This window comes from Phyllostomus discolor, chromosome 2 (genome assembly GCF_004126475.2).
Source record: "Phyllostomus discolor isolate MPI-MPIP mPhyDis1 chromosome 2, mPhyDis1.pri.v3, whole genome shotgun sequence".
In the NCBI taxonomy this organism is placed as follows: Eukaryota; Metazoa; Chordata; class Mammalia; order Chiroptera; family Phyllostomidae; genus Phyllostomus; species Phyllostomus discolor.
The window spans coordinates 61,775,982-61,789,447 of record NC_040904.2 but is presented as its reverse complement, the minus strand read 5'-3'; the positions used below and the strand labels follow the sequence as shown (position 1 = coordinate 61,789,447).

Genomic DNA, 13,466 nt, shown 5'->3' with positions numbered 1-13,466 from the left:
GAAATTTATTTATTTTTTTAACTTGGGAAACATAAAATATTCTTAATTAAATAAGAATGAAGAATTAAATTAATTCTTGTTCACATTTGCTTTGAGGTAAGTTATGTGACTATAGTTATTTTTTTTTAACTTTAGTTTCAGGTACCAGTGGCAGGGAAGGGGCGTGGGGAAACAGTATGCTTAAACCTTAACTGTTGCCCAGTACAAATTTGTATGATGTGTAATAATGACTTGACTCAGTTATACTGACAAGTACTTACCTTTTGGAAGCCATAGTGTATTCATTTCAGCACTTTCCTTTAATTTTGAGTATCTGTTTTAGCCCTCCAAAGTTAGTGACCTTCAGGTTGTGTAAATCCTGGGTGCACTCAGTTTGTTATTGTACTGGGTAGTGAATGAAAAGCACTTAGCACATTTATTGGCGTGTAGTAAGTGCTCAGTAAATGTCAGCCATTATTACTGCAAATTATTTTACAGCTAGTTTACTTATCTAACTATAGAATATGTTATTATGCCCATATTTTGGATGAATCATTCATTTAAGAATCTTATAATAATTGTGATAAATAACAAACTTTAAAACAGGGGTGCTTTTCAAACTGCACTGTGACTTTTTTCTCTCCTCACTAGCTACTAGAGTTGGTGGTGGAGTGGGTTGGGGATTTCATTCTTCCATTGCTCAGGCCTTATATCTTGGAATCAGCCTAATCTTTCCATTTCTGTCATTCCCCATATTTAATATGATAGCAAATGATACTGGGCTCTGCTGCTACCCTTTCTGTCCCATAATCTCTTCTCAAAACACAGCCAGAGCGGTCTGTTTAAAATGGAAGCCACACCATGTCATTTCTGTCCAGTCCTCTCCCCTGGCGTTCTGTTATACTTCGCACGTATGGCCAAGTTCCTGAGGCCTACACAGCTGTATGTGTTCTGGCACTGTGTTACAAAGATAATTTCATTATCAATATCTGTATTTCTTAATGTTGTTTGAATGAGCTATCATAGAGTTGGTGGTATATTTATTGATAAGTGTACAGAAAATATAGAGCCGTAACTGGACAAATCATTATTTTTTTGTTTTAGAAATTCTTAGTTTCCTAGCATCTGCTTTCTTCTAAACTAATGCTAGAATAAAGTTGTGTCCAGGTATGATTTTGTGTCCAGGTAAAATTTATATAGTGTTTATTATTTGGGTAGGGTTGTCCTTTTGTCGGTACTGAGCATTTTGTCTAGGAATTCTGCGTATCTCTTATACTACTATCAAGCTTCAGAATATTTTGCTGTTTTCTTTTGACAAGCCTTTGACATTTACTTGTTAAGGTTGCCTGTAGGTGTGTATTCAGCATCCATATTAAAGGGAGTATCTTTTAATGCCCTTGTTTGCAGAAGTACTGTTATAAATATTCATTTTTTACCCCTTTATATGGCAAGCTCCAGAAAACATTTAAGTTTTTTTATTGGTTTAAAAGTATGTTTGTGATTGCCTTTTGTTAAGCAGATATGAGAGTAATGGAAAATCACTAAGTAATTAGTTATAGAAATGATTTTTACATTATGTTAGTAGTTTTAATTAATACAAACAGGAATTACACTGATATAGTATACTTTGCTTACAATGAATTTACAGTACAAAATTAGAATCTTAGCACTAATTTCAAATCAAATTTATTTTTGCTGTTAAGTATTAGTTGTGGAGAAAATTACAAAAATCATGTGAAGATGTATAGAAATATTTCAAAATATTTGATGTTCTGTTCTTGATATTTGAAGGACAGTAATGGAAACTTGGAGCTGGCAGTGGCATTCCTCACTGCAAAGAACGCCAAGACCCCTCAGCAGGAAGAGACAACTTACTACCAGACTGCGCTTCCCGGCAATGACAGATACATCAGCGTAGGAAGCCAGGCAGACACAAGTGAGTTTGCTTTCTCTTTCTTAATATTTTATGAAGAGTGTAATGAAAATTTCCTTGGAAATATATATATTTGCGTAAGCAGAGGTAAAGGACAATAAAAGAGCTACTTTAAACTTGGTTCTTTTTAGTGTACTTGAAAGGAGCAAATGTTTTTATTAGCAGCATTATATATATTTTTTCCAGTTGAAGAGTAAAAGATTGTATCTAAGTTAGTTTTCCTGTCATAGAGCATTTCACATAGTATTTGTTGTTTTGAAATAGAGAACAGCTACAGGTGTTACCAAACAAACTTTTCTAGAATTTTAAATGGGGACAGTCATTTCTTTTATGGATTATAAGTGTTCTTGGAGGCCTTAGGATTATTTTCGAAGATAAAATATTATTTCTAATTACTGATAGGTTTACCATTTAATGGAATTTCCTTTCCCTCAAACCCTGCCCCTCTCCAAAATAAACATTTTGGAAAAAGATTTATTACCATGTAACAAAATTAATGAACACACACAGACACATGCACACATACATACATATGGGAAATTTTACATGGGATTCTAACTTGTCTTCATGGTATGACTACTTTATGCTTGTATAGCTGTCAGTTTTCAAAAATGTGTTCAGTTACCTCCATATATTATTATGGTATAATAACTGCACTCTGTAAAATGTAGGTATTTATTTTTGTTCATTCTGGATTTGAGAAGTTTGATTACTAACTTGTATTTGGTGTTTGAAGAGAATTTCTGATTTTGTTTATAGACTTCCATAAAGTTTAGAAAGCAACCAGGAAGAACCCCTTCACATAGATGTTTACAGCTATCGATCATCATTGAACACTGCTTAGTGTTTGTTAATAAGATATTTTCGTTTCAAATTTTCAGGGTAATCTTTATATTATTCCTGCGCAAATGATCTTAGGTTGGCCAAAGCTAGAATACTCCTATCTTACACAGAAAATGGGTGCTGGGAGAAGTTTTATACTTATATATGGACTTGGTTATGTCCAAGACCTTGCTTATGTCCAAGTTCAAGACAAACTATAGTCTGGCCTCTGTCTATAGCTCTAACTTCATTTTCTCTTGTTTTTCTCTCACTTTACACTGTGATAATACAGAAAATGGCTTGATGTTCTGAGACACCCAGTGCTATTTAACGTCTTTTGTCTTTACATGTGCTGTTCCTTCTGTCTCAAATTCCCTCTAGCCTTTACCTCCAGTCTACTTTCTTCTGGAATGTTTGCCTGGGCCTCTAGGTTGGACCAAGTGCTTCTCTAGTACCCAGAGCATACTTTATTCTTAAGAGTACTGTCTTGTTTTCAGATTATGTGCTTGTGCCTTCCAGGCTTGCTCACCAAAATGGAAGCTTAACAAGGCAAGAGACCATTGATGTCCCCACCACCATACTAGAATGTCATAGTCTCTCAAAAATGTTGGAATTATTTTTATATGTGTAAAAAAGCTGTTTAAAAATTGATGAAAGGGAATGAGCTCGTTGCAAGATAAAAGAAATGATTTTTTGAAGAGAAGTGTATAAATAGAGGAGGAATTAGTATGTGAGAATAACATATCTTTCAAGGTCCTGAGACTTGGGGGGAAACATAATTAGATAAAAAAAGGAAAAATGGAATGATGTTGATTGAAGGCAGCTGCTTAAAGTTAAGGAAACAGTCATGGTTCAGTGTTCCAGCAGAAAGGATGAACAGATTTTAGAATGAGAGTTGGGAATTCTAATATAGTTAGTAGACTTTGTGATACGAGATAGCATGTATAGGTATTCAGGGGAATTGGGATTATAAGACTTATAAACAAAAGGAAATGTCTTACTTGCTGTGAGAAAGTCAGCAAATATTGCTGAAGCCAGATGTTAACACCTGTTCAAGATTTTTGCCAAAGGAATAGCGAAAATGCTGTGGATAAAAAGATTTGAATAGGCACACTGAGGGAAGAGGTAACCTGATTTCAGAAGGCATGTGTCCCGTTTGGTCATGATTAAATTTTTTTCTGCATGTGTGTAGCTCTTGAAAAGTATCCACTAAGTAATTTTATATTCCACTTGAAAGAAATGGTAGAAAAATAGTTTCTGGTTTCACCTCAACTGATTGACTGATGTATTGAGCAAATTGCTTGCTCTTATGGTTTCTTTATTGATAAAATGTCCTGTTTTTCTAACCACATGCTAATTCATATTTAGTAATTCAGTAATTTGGATAGTACGTCCATAAAGTTGGTTTAAGACTATTGAGAAAAAAACTTGTTCAGATATAATGTAGTGCTTGTATTATTAATAGTATCAAACTGGGAAAAATAGCTGGTAAGATAACAATAATTCTTTTCAATTTAACAGATTTGTACCATATTTTATAAAGTTTTAAGAGCTATAGCTGCCTTTAAGAAGTAGCCCTGATTCAACATTTAAATTTTGTAGTGTCATAATGTTACATGGTTTAAAACTAAGAAACAAAGGAGATGTCATGTGCATTTAGCAGATTCTTTAAATTACTACGTTATTATTGCACAGATTCAAAATCTTTGTTGTGTTTTTAATTCTGGGGAAGAGTGGCAATACATGTGGGTAGGAAAGAGAAATAATTACAAATGAAAATATGTTCAAGTGCAAGCCTTTACTGAAAAACCTGCATTAAATGCTGAAGGAACATGTAGTATTGGAGTGATGAAAGTGTTAGGAAGTTTTCATGGGATTATTTTAGGTATAAAAACCCTTTTTGAGCATTTTCTTGATTATATGTGAAATACATTGTTATTTGAAAGTTGACCATAGTTGAACTTACTTCACTTATTTCTTTCAAATATGGCAAGAGTTTTTATTTTTTTAATTCATTTTTTCAGTATATGTCTGTTGCAAACAGGGCTAAATTATAGAAAAAGCTTTGCAGCTTTAAATGTGTCATCTATAACAATGTGGACAAAGTATATCTATACTTTGAAATAAAGTCTCTAATGCAAAATACATATGATTCTTTGTTGATATAAGCCGGAATATAACTTTATAACTATGAGTCTCTATTACAAGAAATAAAATACAATTTTATTAGTGACTACAAAAATTTAGCTTTTTAACTAATATCCCATAGAAGTGATGTTTGGGACTCGTTGGGAAATTTTCATTTATGCATTCCCCGGGTACACCAGAAGATAAAGTAAATTGTTCCATTTGATTTGAAGAACACATTATTTGTGAACCTGCCATTAATACTGAAGAAGTAATTACATTTTCAGTAGTTAGTAGGACAATGATTGGCCTTTCCAGTGCATTTTTACCTTTTATTTTTGAGAGAAGAAGGAAACATTTCGAGGAAAGCTTATTATCTGCATATCAAAGAATTAAGAAGTGGTGTACCTACTGATAGTATAATTTAATACTCTGTTGAATTTTAGGAAAATGCCTAAATCATTTGTAGTGTTATTAGCAAAAACTTTAGACAACTTCTTTTTGTTGCTTGGGTCTCCTGTCCAGATTGGATGTTGTGGTTTTCAGATTAGTGCCTCTCACCTTCAGCTTAAATTTTAAACAAAATCATGTTGGAATTTTGCTGTAAAAAATACTAATGCAATGGGGTCAGGGGAACAATGCAAGATATTGAGATATCATAGGTGTACTTAATAGTCAGAGGAGAGATTCTGTGAAGCTTTTGTGTCGTGACAAACTCTGTCATAGACAGGACCATACATGGCTATTACCAATTTGAAATCAAATAGTTACATTCTTTCTTTCATGACCATTAAATTCTTTTGAACTTTTTTAAAACAGGAAAAAAACAGTATATGCCTACCAGAACGAGATGTACCACAATTGAGCAATCAAAGTATGGATCAAAAGATAAGAGAGATTTAGGTAGGTAATTTTAACACAGAAAGTAATGCCACATACTGGCTTTAGTTGCAGAGAACTTGGTGTAACACATTGGAATAAGTGTTAAGTGGTCGATCCTTCAGCAATTTAGCATCATTGTATTCCCCCACCCCACCCCAAGGAACTAGAATACTTTGTAAGGATTGCCTAGAAGGTGAGAAAAATATTGAGGTTATATCCGAGACCTCTGGTTTCCAGCCTAAAGTGATTTAAAGTACAAGTGATAAATAGATTTGAGCCTAGTACTGTCATTTCTGCTGAGGCTAAATCCCTTATGTTAAATTAGTATAGGCTTTTATTAATTGAACACTGATATTTTTTCCCATTCCCCAGATTTTTTAAATAACTGCAGATAGAAAAAAAAAATGCAGTAGAAGTTAAATCTCTTTTTCCATCAGGATTTCTGATACATAAAACTATTTTGGAGATTCACCAAAAATCTGGGTTAATCTTAGAAATAAGATGCTACAATGGTGTGCAGTTCCTGGTAACTGATCACATGTAATTAGGTTTGCATTCCATTAGGCAGGCACTGTCAAGGGACTTGCATAACTTCATGAATTGTCTCTAATTTTAGGGCAGAATGATAGTCATGGCAGAATGATAGCAGTTTTTGTTGACTAATACAGAATGCTAACTAAATTGCCTTCACAATCCAAGTTGAAAAACAGTAAAATTGATGACAAAACTCAGGAATGGCTCATTTCCTATTTATTTTCCTAATTGATGCTACCATTATAATTTTAGCAGCTATTATTAGAAACAGAACAATGCTATTTAGAGCTGAGCTGTTCAGCATTGTTATTAGTAATTACCTGTGGCACCCTGACTAGTATGGCTCAGTTGGTTGGGTGTTGTCCTACAAGGTCACAGGTTCAATTCCCAGTCAAGGTCACATGCCTGGGTTCCTGGCACAGTCCGTGGACAGGGAGTGTACAAGAGGCAACTGATGGATGTTTCCCCCTCTCATGCTGATGTTTCTTGCCCTCTCTTTCTCCTTCCCTTCCCCTGCCCCATAAAATAAATAAAATCTTTTAAAAAAATAGTCCCATGTGGCAACTTAAATTTAAATATAAATTAAAATTAAATAATATTAAAATGCAGTCTCTTTATTTCGCCAGACACATTTCAAATGTGCAGTAGCAGTCACATGTGACTACTGGCTACTATATTGGACAGATAATAGTGCAGATAATAGTTCATTTCCATTACCATAGAAAGTTCCACTGGACATCACTGTTTTAGAGATGGGATGAGTTCAGCAGTGGGAAGATTGGAAAAGGAAGAGTATCTTAAGAGAGCTGACTGAGGGCAGAGGAAAACGGGAGAGTGGAGTGTAAAACAATTATATTGCTTATATTATCCTCTTTTAAGTATTCTCTTAACATATACTTTATTATGCTATTTATCCTTTCACTTACTAGAAAAATTTTAGAGTATATGTTCTGAAGTCTTCTAATTAATTCTATGAAGATGCCTTACTAATTTTTATCTCTATTCTATAGTTTCTAGATATTTTTATCTAATTAACCGATATTTGTTGATTGACTAATATGTATCAGGCACTTAACTTTTTTAGGCCATTGAAAAAACACAGAGTCTCCATATATATAGGGGACAACAGACAGTAAATATTAAATAAATAACGACAGGTAGTAGTATTCGATGGAGAACCTTAGAACAGGGTAAAGGGACAGAGTGTGACTGAGATACAGTTGCAGGTCAGGCACGGGATGTGGTATTTTAGATGCAGAGCCAGTCAGAAATGTCTCTTGGATAAAGTCACATTTTATAGATACTCCTAAATGAAGTGCGAGAGTGAACTTCATGGATGTCTGAGGGAAGTGTATCTCAGGCTAGGGCCTCAAGGCAAGGGTGGATTTGGCTCAGAAGATGAATTGTGAGGACACAACCATGGCTGAAGCAGAGGGAGTGAGGGTGAAAATGGTCACGTACTCAGTTCCAGCCTGCTGCTCACCATCCCTGGGCTCACATTGGCCTTTCTGAGGGCACTCCCATCCTTCTGGTGGCTCAGTGTTTTTGTTTGTTTCTGTTTTTTCTTTTTTTATAGCTCTTCCTAATTTTACAAAACAACCAATTAATTTGCAGTTGTATCAGCTTTTGTGTGTGTATATATATTTTTTTTCTTTCAGTTGCTTCTGCCCTGGTACATATTCTTATTACAATTCTTTTCAAACTCTTGTTCAACACCTTAACTCCTAACTCCCAATACAGAGTTCTTTCTACCAATATCACTCCCCTGCCTAGAAGTTTTTGCTGGTGGTAAATATAAACTTGGCTTATTAAAAAATAAAAAGTATTTCTCCCAAGTTTAGTACTACATAAATAAAGAAAACAATGGAAAAACTTACTTTTCTGAAATCAAAATCTTTATTCATTTTAGTTCAACTAGATTGTGGGCTAAATTAGCTTTTGTCAACTAGTGTAGATGCCTCATTGTCATTGAACATGTTATTTTCATGGGGAATGAATTATGAGTTTAACAATTGCATACATTTAAAGTCTAATTTATTGGTAAATTGATGGCTGCTTATTTTGGGAGTTAGCAGAGAAGTGTTTGGTAGTTAAAATTTACTCAAATGGTAATTCTTTGGAAAGTGAAAGATTTATTAGGGTGAATGTTATATTTTGGTATATATATTTCTGACTTGATGGAAAAAACTTTTTAATTTGGGCAGACGAAAATGTTGGAGATTACTGCTCATAGGCTTTTGTAACATGCGATTTTCTAGTGTTACTCAACTAACACTAACATGCTTATGCACTTGATTGGGTTCACACCAATATTGGGTCAGCCAAAAGGTTTGTATTTTTCGTAAGATGGCTCTAGTTTCTTTAACTTCATTTGAAACAGTTGTATTGTATTGTATTGTGACAGTTGTCATATGCATTTAAAAATCTATCAAAATTGCCCTGGCTGATGTAGCTCAGTAGACTGACCATAGGCCAGCAAACCAGAGGGTCACTGGTCTGATTCCCAGTCAGGGCACATGCCTGGGTTGCGGGCCAGGTACCCAGTAGGGGGTGCTCCAGAGACAACCACACATTGATGCTTCTCTCCCCTCTTTCTCCTTCCCTTCCCCTCTTTCTAAAAATAAATAAAACCTTTAAAAATAAAAAAATCAAAATGGTGAATTTTTATGTAGCCACTTCAATATTGAAGATGGAAAAAAATATGCAGCATTTCCAGCATATTATGCTTCATTACTTCAAGAAAGGTAAAAACACAACTGAAACACAAAAAAAGATTTGGCAACATATAGAGTAGGAGTTGTGACTGACCGAACATGTCAAAAGTGGTTTGCGAAGTTTCATGCTGGAGATTTCTGTCTGGACAATGCCCACGGTCGGGTAGACCAGTTGAAGTTGATAGCGATCAAATCAAGACATTGAATAAGGTCAACGTACCACATGGGAGATAGCCGAGATACTCAGAATATCCAAACTAATAAAATTGTTGGTAAAAATGAAAAATGTGTCTTATTTTATGGAAAAAAATATATGGACTGTTTGGCCAACCCAATACTAGAGGGGGAGGGGTAGTTAAAACAAAGTTTAGTGTCTTCCCTTGGCACAGATATAAAAATATTCATAATACTTTGATATTTGGATAGAACTGTTACAAAGGCTAAATTTTTATAATTGACTTTTGCCCATTAGAAATTGTTTATAGCCATGCTTATTCTCTGTCCTGTTTTGTGTGTAAGCTGGGTAAGCATATAAGTAAATCGTAGAGGGCTAGTTTTAATTGTGAAATTGATAGTTCATTAGGTATTTTATGGAAATCATCCTACAATGCCAGAAACAGAAGAAATTTAGGTTTAACTATTTTATTGAAATAACTTTTTTTAATTTTTTAAAAATTATTTTATTGTGCCCTGGCTGGCGTAGCTCAGTGGATTGAGTGGGGGCTGTGAACCAAAGTGTTGCAGGTTCAATTCCCAGTCAGGCCACATACCTGGGTTGTAGGCCACAGCCCCCAGCAACCGCACATTGATGTTTCTCTCTCTCTCTCCCCCTCCCTTCCCTCTCTAAAAATAAATAAATAAAATCTTTGAAAAAATTACTTTATTGTTGTTCAATTAAAGTTGTCTGCATTTTACCCCCACCACTCCCCACCACACCAGCCAAACCCACCTCCCTCCCTTGCTTGCACTCTCTCCCTTGGTTTTGTCCATGTGTCCTTTATAGTAGTTCCTGAAAACCCTTCTCCCATTGTCCCCTCCCACTTCCCCTCTGGCTACTGTCAGATTGTTCTTACTTTCAGTGTCTCTGGTTATATTTTGCTTGCTTTTTTTCTTTTGTTGATTAAGAATGTTTTTTCTTAATATTGGTCTTACATGTATTTGGTATATGAGTAGGTTATAATAGTCTTCTTTCAGGATTGCCATATCGTTCTAAAATATCCTATTGAAAGAAGCTTTATTACATAATGGGAATATTGGGAATATAATGAAGAAAATTGTAGTTACATTAAAGCTACAGGCAGATAATAAATAAACCTTCTTCATTGCTTAAAGGAAGGAAGTCCCAGCTTTTCAGTTGAAGAGCAGTAGTTTCTGGTCAACTAACCTTTTTGCATTAACTATTACTATTGCTTGTTTCTTTCTCTGCTCAGACTCAATACTTCTGACGCTAGGTGTGTGAGTTTTTCCCCAACCAATGCACCAGCAGTAGCTGGGTGTCCTACAATTTAATTCACTTCTGAAACTATTTCCAGGTTAAGGGCCCAGTCCCACAAGATGGCCACCAGTTTGGAAGCCATTCACAAGTATTGAGTCTCAACTTACCCACATGTTGTCTGACTTGGCTACAAATTGAGGGTTCTCACAACCCCTTCCTCAAGTTTGATAATTTGCTATCGTGGCTCACAAAACTCAGGGAAACATATATTTACTGGTTTGTTATATTACAAAGGATATGATAAAGGATACAGATGAACAGCCAGGTGAAGAGTTCTGTGAAGCAAGGTCTGGAAGGGTCTCAAGCACAGGAGCTTCTGGCATGAAGAGATGGGGAGGACCATCATAGCATAGATGGGGAGGACCCTGCCAGCATAGCATGTGGATATGTTCACCAACCAAGAAGATCTCCAAACCCTGTAGTTTAGTTATTTTTCTGGAGGCTTCATCAGAGAGAGGAAGGATTGAATATTAACTTAATCTTAGGCCTTCCCTCTTCCCTGGAGGGTAGGAGGTGGGGCTCAAAGTTATAAGCTTTGCACCACGGCTTGGTCTTTCTGGAAACCAGTGTCCGTTCTGAAGCTACTCAGGAGTCCGCCAAGAGTCAGTTTACTAGAACAAAAGATGCTTCTATCACTCAGGAAATTTCAAGTGTTTTAGGAGCTCTGCATCAGGAACCAAGGTCAAAAACCAAATGTTAAAAATTGCATTTTTATCACTTACTTTGCTCTTTGCATGATTTTAATAGCACCATCTATTGGTAATTTTGAAAATATTTCCTTTCAAAGTTTGGAAGGAAGAATCTGTACATTATAAAACAAATTGAAATTTTTAGCATCATTTGATTTCATCAGGAAAGCTGTTAAGTACTGGGAAGATATTAAGTTCACAATGGTGGAAAAGTTTAACAAAGGTCCAACTTTTGCTTAAAATTTTCATATTAATCATTGGCAACAAATACTCTTATTTGTTTTCTTCCAAGTGACAGGTCACTTTGTTTACTTTTGAGAAAATACCTTCCAAATACTGAAGTCTGACTACTCATAGTTTGTAGTGTGCTGATGTTTTTTTAAGTAAAAATAGTGTTTCATGAAAAAATCAGCTGGTTGAGCCTGCAGCTGAAATATTGCACTAATGTCTGCTCTGGAGCAGCAGCCTGTTTGGATACACAGACAAAGTACTTCCCATTTGGTGAGAGTATTAAAGAACATGAAAGTCAGTGTTCCATATTTAATAAAATTTTCCCCTTTTTATGAAGGAAGTAAGAGAAACTAGACCTTTTTTAAAAAAATAGTGTGTGTGTGTAGTTGTGAGGAGTACGATGAATTGTGCACACAGCTTGGTTCTGCTGCTCTGATTTGTTCTAAGTAGCAGCAGTTTTTAAAGCAGTGTTGTTCTGCATCGTCAGTGCAGACGTGAGCACAGCAGCAGAGGCAAGTAGCATGTTAGTAATATTTTTTCCTTAGGGTTTTCCCTTTTCTCATAGGGTTATGGGGATCCCCAAGGACCCATGGACCACACTTGGAGAACTGCCAGTATGCAGAAAAGACCACTTGATTTAATAGTTAGAAGACTTAAATTGAAGCCTGTCCACATTCTTTATTTTTGTTATACTTCATTTTCACAACTTCAGTTATCTCATTTATGAAACAGGGTTAAAAAACATCTTGCCTTGCTATTTGCTTTTTTGCTGCTTGGGTTACAATTGATAAATTATGAAAAGCTCTGAGAATGATTGTTGCTATTCTTATGTAATTTTCTGCTCCAGCCACTTTGGTTTACTTGCCAGCCATGAAATGGTAAACACTCACGATTGTTTCAAAGACATTTAGTCGGGGTTTGCGGTCTTCAGAAGTCAGTGCAGGTACTGTTGTTCAGCCTTCTGAAAGGACTCCCAGATTCTTGCTGGATTGGCCAGCCAGCCGAGCTACTACTCCCTCTGCTGCCACAGTTAGGCTGGGCGTGAATCAGGCTGTGTCTGGGACCACTGAGTTCAGGAACATGCCTCTGCAGCTGTAGCCCAGGGAGCAGGCTGCCAGGATTAGGGCACAGCCACTGAGCTGTGCCTGGATGTTGACACGCAGAGCCCAGTTGCCACTTCTCTATTTCTTGACATCCCTTATACTGGAAACTGGACAGTGGAACAACCCACATCTCTTCAGTCGTATTGGAGAAAACAGCCAAAAGCAGGATAATGGTTTCCCCTCACTTCTGCTTTCCAAATCTCACATTAGTGTATCCAGGTGGTAGACTTAAATTTTACCCAGAACTTCAACCACAAGTGAATTGGGAAAATAGGTTTATTTGTTTTAATATTTACAGCTTCTGTAGTTGAAGAGTGCATACTAGGAGGATGAGAGAATGGAGTCTGAGGGTTAATTGATTGTATCTGCCAAACTGGTTTTTCTGCCTCTTTGTGCTTTGCAAATTGTTTCCTTTACTTCCATTATTCTTTCTGCACTCACCCGTTATAGTCATTACTTAATGATTCATTTTTATAGGCCATTTTATGCCTCTCTCGTCCTACCTTTCTCTTCATCAGTATTCATACAGATTCCTACTGGACTGGATGAATGCATTTGCAGCTGCATTCTAGCTGGACTTGTATTTTGTGAGCCAGGCTTAGGAAACCCTCGGATGGTTGGTGAACATAGGCATGCTTCACCATTTCAGTTACCTTTGATATATTAACTTTGCTCCACATTTTATTTGATGGAATTTTTTTGGATCCTACTTAACTACATTTTTGTGAGATTTACTATGCTAGGGACATTTTAAAAAATACCTTCCATAGATAACTGTTATTTCTAATATTTTTAATATTCTTATAAGCTACTGTTTGGAGGGAAAAAGTGTGGATAACAATACAAGTGGGCTTTTGAAACTGTCACTATACATTATTTCCTACTCATTAAGTGTGGGATATTCTTTTCTAGTACCTGTATAAAAAACCCTTTAGCCAGATGGTAAAATGCAGGTGC

General features: G+C 35.8%; 1 protein-coding gene across 7 annotated transcripts in view; it reads left to right on the top strand.

Annotated features, from left to right (window-relative positions):
* Positions 1–13,466, top strand: part of USP25 (ubiquitin specific peptidase 25) — a 131,954-nt gene that overhangs the window by 21,819 nt on the left and 96,669 nt on the right. For 4 of the 7 annotated variants that reach the window (XM_036017918.1, XM_036017917.1, XM_036017920.1 and 1 more), the window contains exons 3-4: positions 1,771–1,915; positions 5,681–5,764. In XM_036017918.1, the coding sequence (XP_035873811.1) occupies positions 1,771–1,915; positions 5,681–5,764 (229 nt within the window). The remainder of the gene's footprint in view (positions 1–1,770; positions 1,916–5,680; positions 5,765–13,466) is intronic. The other 3 variants (XM_028504358.2, XM_028504359.2, XM_028504360.2) reach the window with 1 other exon arrangement.